The sequence below is a fragment of the Eriocheir sinensis genome, chromosome 2, assembly GCF_024679095.1.
Source record: "Eriocheir sinensis breed Jianghai 21 chromosome 2, ASM2467909v1, whole genome shotgun sequence".
NCBI lineage: Eukaryota > Metazoa > Arthropoda > Malacostraca > Decapoda > Varunidae > Eriocheir > Eriocheir sinensis.
In genome coordinates this window covers 27,756,355-27,769,997 of record NC_066510.1, presented here as the reverse complement: position 1 = coordinate 27,769,997, position 13,643 = coordinate 27,756,355, and the positions used below count along the sequence as shown (strand labels likewise).

General features: G+C 41.8%; 1 protein-coding gene across 3 annotated transcripts; it reads right to left on the bottom strand.

The window, feature by feature from the left end:
* Positions 1-425: 425 nt before the first annotated feature.
* LOC127001997 (extracellular matrix organizing protein FRAS1-like) lies at positions 426-7,400 on the bottom strand. Of its 3 annotated transcripts, none has more exons than XR_007755635.1 (6): positions 7,269-7,383; positions 6,016-6,135; positions 5,430-5,573; positions 4,837-4,959; positions 3,394-3,627; positions 426-2,554 (listed from the first exon to the last, which is right to left on the bottom strand). XR_007755635.1 is itself a non-coding variant. In XM_050867310.1 (6 exons), exons 1-6 carry the CDS (start codon positions 6,999-7,001, stop codon positions 2,310-2,312), a joined length of 1,473 nt encoding a protein of 490 aa, XP_050723267.1. In that variant the 5' UTR covers positions 7,002-7,400; the 3' UTR covers positions 426-2,309. The 3 variants fall into 3 exon arrangements, 2 of the variants coding, with proteins under 2 accessions (XP_050723267.1, XP_050723274.1); XM_050867310.1 differs by having other exon boundaries at positions 6,395-7,400; XM_050867317.1 differs by having other exon boundaries at positions 6,704-7,400.
* Positions 7,401-13,643: the final 6,243 nt, after the last annotated feature.

Genomic DNA, 13,643 nt, shown 5'->3' with positions numbered 1-13,643 from the left:
CAGCTCGATATCTTCATTTTTCTTACATAATAATCGTTCTATTGCAATATGAGATGCATGCATGTTTTTTTGTATACATATATTTTTTTTCGCAATTAGACTTGTTATTTGAAATGTGCAAAAAGATAAGAAGAACAAAAAAAATCAGGGAGACTGTCTGGGTAGCTTCACACACACACACACACACACACACACACACACACACACATGCACACGCTTTATTCACAGTGTGACAGGGACGTGAGATTTCCTGCCAGTTTCTCTCGTTTATGTTTACTTATGGGCATAGTCTCTCTCTCTCTCTCTCTCTCTCTCTCTCTCTCTCTCTCTCTCTTACAGTAAAAATAATTGTACCAAAAAAGTGTGTGTATGTGTGTGTGTGTGGGGGGGGGGGTTAGGGCAATTTTATTCACTACACACAAGAATTCACACTGTGCATATGTATTTATTTCCTTTTCAACAGACTTACAAGAAAGCAAGTGCCACCATGCACACATCAAGGCATAAAGTATGACTGTATGAACACAAAGAACAATTTCAGGTATGCGTGCAACCTTCATGTGTCCCTCGAGTGTCTGAGAAATCATGTTACAGTGAATGAAACCTGAGCACACACAACCCGGTAATGTATATGCCAACACCCGCCACCAGCCCCGCCTGTGCAGTAGTGAACGTCCCTGGCCATTCATAAAGTCGGTGACCCAACGAGGAGACGGGTAGCAGCTGTCAATGAGTATAAATCATCCAAGCGGTACGAGACTTTTAAGTGTTAATCGTATGTTGAATAATGATTGCCCTTCTCTCTGAATTTGAAAATCATTTCTCACGTAAAAAGAAAAAGAAAATTACAATAGTACCAACTCGTTTAATATCATAACTTGCAGATTTTTCATAGCTTTAAATGTAACGTGTGAAGGCGTATCTCATAAAGGCAGGATGACACAAGTAATAATGATGATGACGATAATAATAATAATAATAATAATAATAATAATAATAATAATAATAATAATAATAATAATAATAATAATAATAATAATAATAATAATAATAATAATAATAATAATAATAATAATAATAATAATAATAATAATAATAATAATAATAATAATAATAATAATAATAATAATAATAATAATAATAATAATAGAAGTAATGCTGATATCCATACACAATGTCATAATAATAATAATAATAATAATAATAATAATAATAATAATAATAATAATAATAATAATAATAATAATAATAATAATAATTTCATTAGCGATAGTAGTACCAAAAACAATAATAGTAGTATTAATAATAACAGTAAAAAAATAAAATAAATAAACCTCACATTGCAAAATAAAATATGGGATAAATGAAAAAAAAAGAGCGAGGGTAAGGAAAAAAAAAAAAAAAAAAAGATCGACTTCCCGTCTTGTCCCGTCTCGCCCCTTCCTTCCCTCCCTTCCTGTTGCAGCCTCACCCACCCACGGCCTGCCTCGACGCGTTGACAGATGGGGACTCGGGGAGGCGTTGGTGCCGGGAGGGAGGGGTGGGGTGGAGTGAGGCCATGGGTGAGGCGCTGAAGGCTGACGGGGGTGGTAGAGGGGTGGAGGGGGTGTCAAGTGGACGTGTCTGCTGCAAGGAGCGGACGGGATGAACTTTCTGAGCCACACAAGCCAGACAATAACAGATAAGCAGGAGTAGGAGGGAGCAAGGCAGCGGCTAGGGTGAGGGAGAGCAGAGAGATCCCCAATACTTGTTCACTCTCACTCCCTGCTCGCTCTCACATTCGTCCGCCACCGTTTTGTGTGTGTGTGTACGTGTGTGTGTGTGTGTGTGTGTGTGTGTGTGTGTGTGTGTGTGTGTGTGTGTGTGAAGCTACGCAGGGAGTCTAGCTGAATTTTTTTTCTTATCTTTTTGCACATCTCAAGTAACAACACGAATGAAGAATTGCGACTAATTACTGGTGCTGCTGCTACTACTACTACTGCTACTACTGCTACTACTACTGCTACTACTACTACTACTACTACTACTACTACTGCTACTACTACTACTACTACTTATATTACCACTACTATTACATCTACTCCTTTTACAACAGCATCAGCAACAAACACTACTTCTACTACTACTATTACAACTACTACTACTACCATGCCACAAGTAACACCACGACATGCTTTCTCAACACACCAGTCATGGCTATTACCACTGCTGCAACGACGGGTATCTCTATCAATCAGTCTCACCGAAGCCACAGTCCCACCCTCTTGGACATGCCTGCCTTCAGTGCCTTCCCTTGGGTGCTGGTGTACTTAAGGGGGGCAGCAGGAACACCCGGGGCCACCGCTACAGGACGCGGCCGGGGGGTCTCCTTTGCACAGCGGGGTGTACATACAGCTGCTACATCCAGTTTGCTGCAATTCGCAGGTTGGTATGGCAGCAACGCAGCACTTGCATCCTCCTCCTTTGCAGCCATTGGGGATTTCCTTCTCCCCGCACCCACACACTGACTTGCACTTGCCCTGGGCGTCTATGCAGGTTGGATTAGGGGAGCAGTCTGTTGGAGGGGATAAAAAAAGGATGAAGTGGACGGGAAACATGAAAAATTCCTTCGCTCTGCAACCACTCACAGACTTGACCTTGCCATGGCCGCCTGTACAGACCTGAATAGATAAGTAGTTTGTTGGAGATGGGGGGGGGGGGGGTAGTAAGGAAGGGGTAAGTAAATGGTTAGTTGACGGTAGACAGGGCAGCGTGACATTAGTGATATGAAAAGCAAGTACACGCAAACACGCGCAAGCAACAACATGCACGCCTCACGCTAACGCTGAAAACACGAGGATCAGTATATTATTTTTAAGGGGAGCTTTCAGAACACCCACACAAGGAGAGCAGTGTCCTACCAAGATATCTGCAAGACCCCGAAGGAGGACACGTTAAAGTTTATTCGTGTTGTTATAAATTAGTACGCGAGAGGTGTTACTAGCAACGTGGGACCATTTATGCAGAGGAGAGAGAGAGAGAGAGAGAGAGAGAGAGAGAGAGAGAGAGAGAGAGAGAGAGAGAGAGAGAGAGAGAGAGAGAGAATGTGTGGTCAAGGGAATATGTCACGTTTCATGGTCTCCCCTTTCCCTTCCACTCCCCTTCCTTCCCGTGTTCTTCAGCGAGCCTCTTGAAGGAACGCCCTGCAGCGGAAATGACTCACTGTTTACAAGGGAGACGCTGTAAACATTTTGGAAAGATCTAAGTTGCTTGCACACCACTAGCTCCACCTCCTCACACACAAGCATAACAACAAAGTAATCTTCATAAACATCAATAAAACCGCGTATACATTAACGGTTATTATGATCGATTTATATATTCATTTGTTTTGCATGTATGAGAGCAACTTACCTAGGCAGCAGAGGCACGAGTCGCCGAGGCAGTGCGCTTCGAGACTCACCACGCCCAGACACATCGGGGCACACCTTCCAGGGCAAACCGGCGTCTGGGTACAGTCGGTGGGTTCAGGGCCGCAACAGAAGCATCCTTGGTTACAGTTGCCCGGCCTTAGCACCTCTGTGTCCGCACAGACAGATTTGCAGGACCCTCCGCTCTGCCTACAGCTGTCCGTGCTGGGGCAAGAGACTGTTGAGGGAGAGGTAAGGACGTGAGGGTTGGTTGCTTTGTTGTTATGCTGTTGCACGAGTTATGAAACGTGTTTATCAATATATTCTTCGTAACCTTAATTGACCTTAGATCATCACTTCCTTGAGAGCAGTCCACTGTCTATGAAATGAGAAGAGTGTAATAAAACGACACATGGAACAATCAAAGAGATACGTGAGTTTTGCTTGAGATTTTTGTTTCCCTTGAGAATCTAATTTTTACGTTGTAATGACACAGGAAGGCATGGGCGGCGGACCTCCTACGCAACTGTTGAGTAGAGGCGGAAAGCTCGCCCCCACCCCCCTCTATTTCTTCCCGTGGGGTATGTGAGCTCATGGTCACGAATACTGCAACAAAGATTGAACAACCGAGTGGACGGTGCTGTGGCTGTACCATTCAGAAGCACTCATCGAATTGTCATCATAGAGATCATCTTCCATTTTTTATACTTTTAATACTTTTTATACTTTTCCTCTATATACCTCGTCTGCTTGAGTTAATGTGCAAAAAATAAAATAAGATTAGGTATTGGTATAAAAATAGACGAGAGAATGATCTTATATTATGTGTGGCAGTGTACCTACAGTTTATCGAGGTCACTAAACCGAACTGAAGGTAGCCCGGTCCAAACATGGCTATGGGAGTACTCGTCTGATCTGAACGATTAATTATCACATGAGCTTTCTCCTCAGGTAGGGACGTGCCCGGAATATCTCAGGAGGGATGCTGCTGTGGCCGGGTCAGGAGAAACATTACAGAGAGAGGGAATCCCTGGTTTAAAGGCAACAGGTATTGAAGTTTCTCTCCTAAAGAATATATTTGAAAACTAAAAACAATTGTGCAATGAATGGCGCATGACTAACAAACGACTCTAGAGGAGAATACATAATCGGGCGAGGTGTGAGTCATCCGTCGACCCTCTCACTTTTCCGGTATGGTCTCACCTCGTCACCGTTAGCAACAGTCTACCCATATGGCCCACGCCGCGTACCCTTCCTAATGCAAATCAAGTTCCTGGCAAAGCAATAAAACATGCATGCGAAAGAAGGACGTTTGAAAGTTTCACATATCGCCAATCTTCTCTACCCTCTCGTGTGGTCTCGTGGAAGGATAGACGATAGGACAGTCCTGAGAGGTGTACGTTTTCTATAAGGGGTCGTGGAGGGGGTATGTTGTTATTTTACTCACCCGGAGGGACGCAGCAGGTGCAGTGCGGCCCCTTGCACAGGCCACTCACAACTTTCTCTCCGGAACAAGCAGCTTTACAGGTCCCTCTCACTTTCGCACATTCAGGGCTCGTTGAACACACTCCTACGGTTAGAAAGCAGGTTAAGTACAGCTCTGCAGCTCTGTATTAAGGGAAACATGGATACATTTTACAGGGATACATTTTTTTTTTGTCCCACATCGTTTATCTAATCATGAACTTTTTCCGTTTCTCCTTAACACGTGATGAGGAGGTGATAAGTGGCGTCTATAAGGTTTTATCAGTAACTTCCTTCCACCCTTATCTGTGGAGTGTATGGGGGACGGCAAAAATAAAAGCCGAAGGTTGAAAAAATATGTAAATTTACGCCAAGTATTTTCCATCACATGAAAATGATTAAAATGCAAATGTGTGAACTTCAATTTTTTTTTGTGTGAATATTTTATGTAGATGAACCGCAGATTCAAATACATATGACAAATAAATGTAATGAAGTCAGATATATGGACAAACAGATGCCTTTCGCTCTTCCTACTTTAACCATATTTCTTAATTAAGGAAGCTGTCACCTCACCTTGGTCCGTCTTTGAGAGGCAACAGATACACTTGGGGCCCTTGCACGGCAGGTAGCTGGCGGGTGTCTCACTCGCGTGGCAGCTGGTTCGGCACGTCCCCTGCTCCGCACACGGCCCCTTCTGCTTGCACGACTTCTTCACCTCTACGTTGGCGAGGCGAGAAATATGAAAGAGAACAAACATCATAACGCATTAGAAGTTTGCTGTCACAGAGCGTCGTGGAAGTATTGCCGAGACATTGAATCGTTGTTGGCAGTGCTGGTTCTAGTTCTATGTGAGCCCTAGGGAGGGTTATGTTGGGGGCCCTCTAATGTACCCTTCCTGCATTCATGTCAAATATGTCAATGTTATTCAAAGTGACGAACAATGCTGCTAAATCGAACTGGTGAAAATCTGCTGGCTTGTACCTCTAGAGTCAGGTCAGTTGTTGAAGTTTACATTAAGCCACACATTACAAACACCAGCTTATATAAAGAATGGCACACTAGTTGGTATTTCTTTACTGAATGCATAAAAAGTATTGATGACTGCTAAAGAGATGCAGGTGAACTTGAAAGACAACTGGGTAATCAATTTCATACTGACTTTTGACGCAACACTCGCAATTTCCCTTGCACTTTCCCTTCTTCGACACGATCTCCTTCTTCTTGCACGAGGACCTGCACTTCCCGCGTTTCTTGGTGCACGATCTCTTTGGCTGGCAAGCTGGAGGAAAGAGAGAAAGTCAAACACCAGCAGCATAACGCAACAACCGTATGGAGCTTTGAGAAGAGACGGCAACACACAACGATCAACAATAAAGTGAGTAAAATAGGGATGAATAAACTTGAATGTAAAAAGTTAGTGATGAAAAGAAGAGACTGAAGGTGAAGGTGAAGGTGGTGTCTCGCTAGTTCGATGCTTCTCCACAGGCGGGGGAAAAAAATGAACTGCTGATCACCGTTTTCTTAAAAATGTATCTCACGTTTTTGTCTTCTACTATCATCCTTAGGCGAAGACTCCTCATTTTTCTTGGAGGGGAGGGCGCCATCCTTAGACTTTACTACTTTTCGTATCTGCTTCTGACCAGCTTTAGTTTTCTTTTCCTTTTTCCTTAATTTAAGTTTGCCATCCTTAGGCCTTCGGCGATTCCCTTGCTGCCCCTTAGCCCTTGCATCTACCTTCTTCCTTCTTTTAAGCCCTTCAGGATTTTGTTCATTACCTTTGTTTACTAGCCCCTTATTATTAGAGTATTTAGTTCTTTGCCCATCACCCCTTTGACTTTTGACATTACCGAGATCTCGTTCTAAAAAGCCTTCCTCCAATTCTCCTTCTTCGTCTTCGTCATCCAAAGTCGTGTTTGTGTGAAGAACCACGTCGTCCTGAGGAAGTATGTCGCGCTGCGGGGCCACGTCACTCTCTGGAAACGGGTCGAGGAAGATCGTCGAATTGCCTTGGTCTTTTTTTACATCGACAAGAGGCGTTTCTGTTGGGGGAGGAATCTCTGCCTCCTCCTCAGCCTGTGCAGGTGACACGGAGAGGAGAGAGGCAGCAGCCACGCCCCACAGAAACACAACCACCGCGTTCCTCATCGTATCACAGAATCGGGTACACTGACAGGGCAAGGAGCAAAGAGGTGTCACGAAAACTGTTTCCCTTGCGTGATGTCGCTCAGGTGTTCTTTCGCCGCCTTTATATATTTGCAGATGTGTTGAATCACATTTTGTACCTTATGTTATTATTCATGTAGACCATTCGGGCTTTGAACTCAATATCTCTTACACTTCGAGGGGCTGATGATATCACTCAAGGGCACGAGATTCCTTATGAATGTATGGGCTGGGGCTTAACTGATTTACTTCTTTGCTTAATTCACAGATCCTATGGGCGTTCAGAGGCGATGTGTGTTGAGAGTCTGTATGGAGGGAGCTGGTGCCGTGGCGGTGAGGACGTTCTCTGCGTGACTGTGGTCATCCGTATGCCGAGTAGACAGCAAACGCATGGGAGGTAACGCCACACACACACACACACACACACACACACACACACACACACATATGCATATGCAACGTGGCAGATGTGTTCACACGTGCTGTAAGAACAAGGGCACCGACAGGAAAAGAAAAGAAAACAATAACAATAGCATCAAGAGAGACGGCGAGGTGACGACGGCGACGGTGAGGACGATGACTCGGGACTGGCTATGATCTCAGACTTTTAAAAATGAAAACCATGACGCTATTTTTTGTTGCCTCCAGTGTGCAATAAAAAAGGATGGACGAGAAGAACAGTTTATATTTTCGCTAATTTCCTAAAAAATAAATCCGTTATGAAAGTTCTTTTGTAAGTCAGTGTAACTTAACTCTTAAACTAAAATAAAAACACGGGTGGACTGAGGTGAGCAACTTCCTTACTGATTTTGTTAGTTGGATATACACTCAACGCCGTACATCGGTGTTCTCTTTTCCTAATAATAATAATAATAATAATAATAATAATAATAATAATAATAATAATAATAATAATAATAATAATAATAATAATAATAATAATAATAATAATAATAATAATAATAATAATAATAATAATAATAATAATAATAATAATAATAATAATAATAATAATAATAATAATAATAATAATAATAATAATAATAATAATAATAATAATAATAATAATAATAATAATAATAATAATAATAATAATAATAATAATAATAATAATAATAATAATAATAATAATAATAATAATAATAATAATAATAATAATAATAATAATAATAATAATGATTTATGAGAATATAAAATAAACAAATATATAATAAATAAATAAATAAATATATAAATAAATGAATATAATAATAATAATAAATGGATTAATTGCAATACAAGTCAGTAATGGTTGAAAATTTACGGTTGTTCCTTTGAAGTGTGTGTGTGTGTGTGTGTGTGTGTGTGTGTGTGTGTGTGTGTGTGTGTGTGTGTGTGTGTGTGTGTGTGTAAATAAAAATAATAATAATAAATGGTTTATTCATTTGTTGGCAGCCATAAGGCTGAAAATACAAAGAGTACAATGAAATTTATGTGATGAGTAATGCGGGAAGTGGGGAAGGGTGGTTTTGGTGTGTGGGGTGGAGTGTGTGTGTGTGTGTGTGTGTGTGTGTGTGTACGCACACGCGCAGAAGGGTCTATACCAGGGGTTCCCAACCTTTTTGTTCCTCTGTACCCCACGACATTGTGCAATTTGAATGCAAATCACAACACCACGTATTGTACAGTAGTGGTTATTCTCTCGGACCCAATATACCCCCTGAAAAGTGCAAATGTACCACTGGGGACACATGTACCCCCCCCCCCCCCCACACACACACACGGATAACACCACACCGTGGCGCAAATGGTTAGAGCGCTGCGCTGTCAGGTTTCACGGTCTGACAGGGAAGCGGTTCGAGCCCGCTCAAGCCGGATTCTTTCCGTTGACTAGGAGTGGTTACTGTCCCCCCTGGCAGTACCCAGAGATCGAAGATAAAGAGCACTTGCTCATGTCGGGAGGGTACCTGCTGGCGATTACGAGTCCAACGCGTGATCAGGCCGTGGTGAATTACACACAAACAAACAAAAGGATGGCGTCTCTTCTTTCAGCATTTCCAATGATAAACTGACCCTACCTGCTAAAAAAAGAAGTGAAAAGTTTTTGTACTTTTCTCATTAGTCTTTGTCTCTATACATCATACATTCAAACTCGTGAATAAATAAAAGTGTGTGTGTGTGTGTGTGTGTGTGTGTATGACTTTCTCTTATACACTTCGAGATAAGAGAAAACAGATGCAGCAGCAACACACCTGCGCGTGTCGATGAACTATGAACTATCTGGCAGATGACAGGCCTCGGCGCACCACTTGTGTCTCTCTCCCACCCCTACACATCCTCCCTCTGGAACAATGGGAAGAGTATCATCTCAACTCATACTCCATCACCCTATTCTTTTGCTCTACGTCCATCTCTCTTCATCAGAAATCCACATTACCATCAATATCTTGACCGTCGGCGTTATCTTTTCACCACAGAATACTTGATCGATCGGAACCCGGACACAGCGTTTTTCATTTCCTCACCCCACCACTAACACGAGTACAAGTCTAACGTTGGGGTGTAACTTTACATCATCTCTTCTGTTGGCTGTTACTTTTTCATTCATTTACCACGACGACTAATATTCACACCTCTAAAATTAGGACCTTTTTTTTTTACTTCCTTTTCACTAACAATATCTGAAACACTTAACCTCTTTCTTAAATTTATAACTGGAACGCTTTCACGATGGAGGTCATAAAACATAGAACAATAAACAATAAAATCTGAAAATTTTGTATTACTCTGTGCTGAAATATTTTTGCTAATATATTCGTTCTTTATTTTGGCTCTTCCGCCTCAATCTACAGTAGAAATAATAGTGGGTAAAACTAGTTATATGACATCACTCCTCCTCCCTCCCTTTACCCCAAGACCTCTCGATGTTCAGGTGTTGACAGGGTTACCGGGTGGAGGAGTTCCTGGTCATGTGAGTAAGCTTGATATTTGCCAGTGAATAACAAAAGTACTAAAAGAGTCCCCCCTGTTCTGGCTATTCTCTAAACCAAACTTTTAATAGAATACTCTTAGACTGAGATGAGTTTTCCTGTAAGGTGAGTTTTAAAGTACAAATATTTACGTCTCATTTATTTGTTATTCGCCTGTCTGCCTGAGGATAAAAATGATACACACCATATGTACAGGTCATAAAAATTGTGGTACAGCCCAGGTAACACACACACACACACACACACACACACACACACACACACACACACACACACACACACCTTGCCAGATAACACGGATGACGTCTCTTTCAGCATTTCCTTCCTCCTTCGCTGAGCACTCGCGGACTTCCCTGATAGTGTGGTTCATCTTCCGTTCATTGAGAGTGTGTGGTGAAGGGAAAGTGCAGAATGAGAGTGTCTTGTGAAGAAGGAAAGAAAATTTAAAATGAAAACACCCGATGGAAAATACACCTACTAAGAAAGCTATATTTGTACATAGCCACATATATTTATTGGTATAGTTATGTGACCTTGTTTATGCATACTCCCTATAAGAGAGATTAGATTAGGTATTCAGGAAGGTGGATGGGATAACCCGTTTCTCTGGTATATAGTAATTGCAGTCTCTCCATTGCTACCCAGAGAGACTGTCATCAGCACTACTCCTTCCATCACCATTGCCACCAACTACTAACACTAAAAAAAAAATAGATTAAATTTTTAGTATAGTAAGTCAAATTTGCGAGGTGCTAGATAATATGAGGTACTGTCTTACTTCCGAACAGGTACTATCTTGCTTCGACTTTGTTTTGTAGAACCGGCATAAATCGACCATCTTCTTTGTATTCATCAGTTATCAATACCATCAATTAAATTATGTGTTTGATATGTTTGTGTCTGAAGTTTTGTTTGGTAGTAGTATTAGTATGTTGGGGAGAGGCCTTTCGTAGTAGGTTCTCAGTCTTAAATCAAATGAAAACAGTAACCCAAGTAACAGAGAATGAGATTGAGTACAGATAACCGCTTTGATTTTCCCTATGATCACTATAGTCTGTTCACTTAAGTCTGACCCAAGCTGACAACATAAACCCAAGCGTGTTCGTAAGCACAGTGCAGATTAGCAGAAAGTGCTGCGTGGGATAAACACAAACAGAGGTTAAAGAAAACTTGGAAGCCATAGCAGTAGCCAATCAGCACTCAGCTTGCAAACACGCTTAGGTTTATGTTGTCAGCTTGGGTCGGACTTAAGTGAACAGACTATAGAATGTACCACACGTACTAGCATTTATAATACTAAAAAGTAGTAGTACCCCTTAAAAGTGTGTTGTTTTCTAAATCCCAAGAAGAAAATGCTTTTGTAGGGATGACTAATACATATGCCAGTTTTGACCTGACTGAAACACTCACTGAACAAATCGTATATAACATAAATGCTACGAGTACACAGTGAAAAAGGTCCAGAATACCTCAGAAAATGCACCTCTGTAGAAGCACAATCGTGATAAAAAAGAGTACACCCACACGCCACTGACACACTTGTACACACACACACACACACACACACACACACACACACACACACACACAGGCCTGTACACTCAACACTCAACACACCGCCATTCGCGCCCCTAAAACACCCAAACACTATCACTCACACTCGATCTTTTCCCACACTTTTAAATGCAACAGGAAATCAAGTTTAAGAATCGTTATTGCTCGCTTCCTGTTTCTCACACAGTCTAACGCCATGCATGCCTTACGAATCAAACTCACCTTTATTTAATCAAGGGAGAATAAAAACATTGAACGTCATTTACAGATACGTGTGAATGACATTTTGAAAAGTCGATGAAGCTTATGTAAGGCTCCTTCGTTACTCATTCTGATATTGACGTTGGACTGTAACAGGTGTATCCGACGGGGGCACTCACCTGACACCTGGAGGCCTCTCCCTCTCCCTCTCTCTTCTGCCACTTTTTTTCTACTTTGTTCCTTCTTTTTCGTGTCTTTCTTTTTCTTTCCCCGTTCTTTTTACTTTTTCTTTCTATTTTTCTATATTGTCGTTTTTTTCTTTTCCTTTTTCCTTCTTTTTCTTCTTCTTTTCCTTTCTTTTCTTTTTCCTTCCCCGTTCTTCTTATTTTTTTCCTTCTCTTTTTTTCCTATCTTTTCGTGTTTTCTTTTTCCTTTCTTCCTTTCTTCTTTTTCTTCTTCTTCTTCTTCTTCTTCTTCTTCTTCTTCTTCTTCTTCTTCTTCTTCTTCTTCTTCTTCTTCTTCTTCCTCTGCCGTTATGTAATTGATATGAATTTAGAGATCCCAAGAGCTGCACCATTTCCCATTTTTCTGTTCTTCTTCATTTTGCTTTCTTCTTCAATCCAAAACAATTAACAAATACATGATTAGAGAAAGAAACAAGAACAAATGTCACATCATTCTGCAGACGACGAGGTGAGCCAAGGTGAGCAAGGGGTCATCGTTTTCGAACCAGACAGAATGAAATAACAGAATGATATACAAGATTCTAGACACAGTTCTCATTTGTCGCCCTTTCTTGACACCTTTGATTCATTAGCGATGATAAATGTAGGTATAGAAATATGAACTACTTTAAGAAATATAACGACAACTACTACTACTACTACTATTACTACTACTACTACTACTATTACTACTACTACTACTACTACTACTACTACTACTACTACTACTACTACTACTACTACTACTACTACTACTACTACTACAACTACTACTACTACGACAACACATTCAGCGCACCCCCACCACCACAACCGCCACCACTACCAACAACAACATCAACAACAACAAAATCAATAACACTGCCTTCCTTTCCCCCCTCCCCCCTCCCTCCTCCCTCCCCTCTTCCCTCCCTAAAAAAAAAACTATCACAATACTAATAACAATAATGATTCGTACGTTCTTTTGTGCCATTCCCCACCACCTCCACTCCCTCCTCCACCCTCCCTCCACTCACTCCTTCCACCTTCCACTTCTATCTATTCCAGAGACGCTCAATGAAATGAATCACGCCTCCTCCTCTTCCTCCTCCTCCACATACCCACTCTCTTATTCTGCTCTTCCTCCACCTTCTCGCTCCCTCCTGCTTCTCATCTTCCTCCTCCTCCTCCCCCTCCTCTTCCTCCTCCTCCACTCATTCTCGCTTTTACCTGCCCCTCATTTTTCTGTTCTCCCTCCTCCTCCACATTCTATTTCCTCTTCTTCCTCCTCCTCCTCAACTCCTTCCTGCTTTCTTCTGGTCCTCATTTTTTCTGTTCTTCTTCCTCCTCTACTTTCATTCTCTACGTGTTCCTCTTCTTTTTCTCCACCTTCCATCTCCCTCTCTTCTCCTGCCTCTCCTCCTCCTCCTCCTCCACCCATTCTCGCTTTCTCCTAGTCCTCATTTTTCTGTTTTCCCTCCTCCTCCTCCACCTTCCCATTCTCCTCGTGTTCCTTCTTCTCCTTCCCTTCTGTGTTCTCTCCTCCTGCGCTATCTTCCCACTCTCTCTACTTCCTGCACCTCCTCGCTCACTCCCTCGGCTCCACCTTCCTCCTGTTTTACAAAGGCGCTCCTCTACAGCTCCTCCTCAGTCCTCATGCTCCAGATCCTCTACCTTCCCACTCTCTAAGGGCCTCA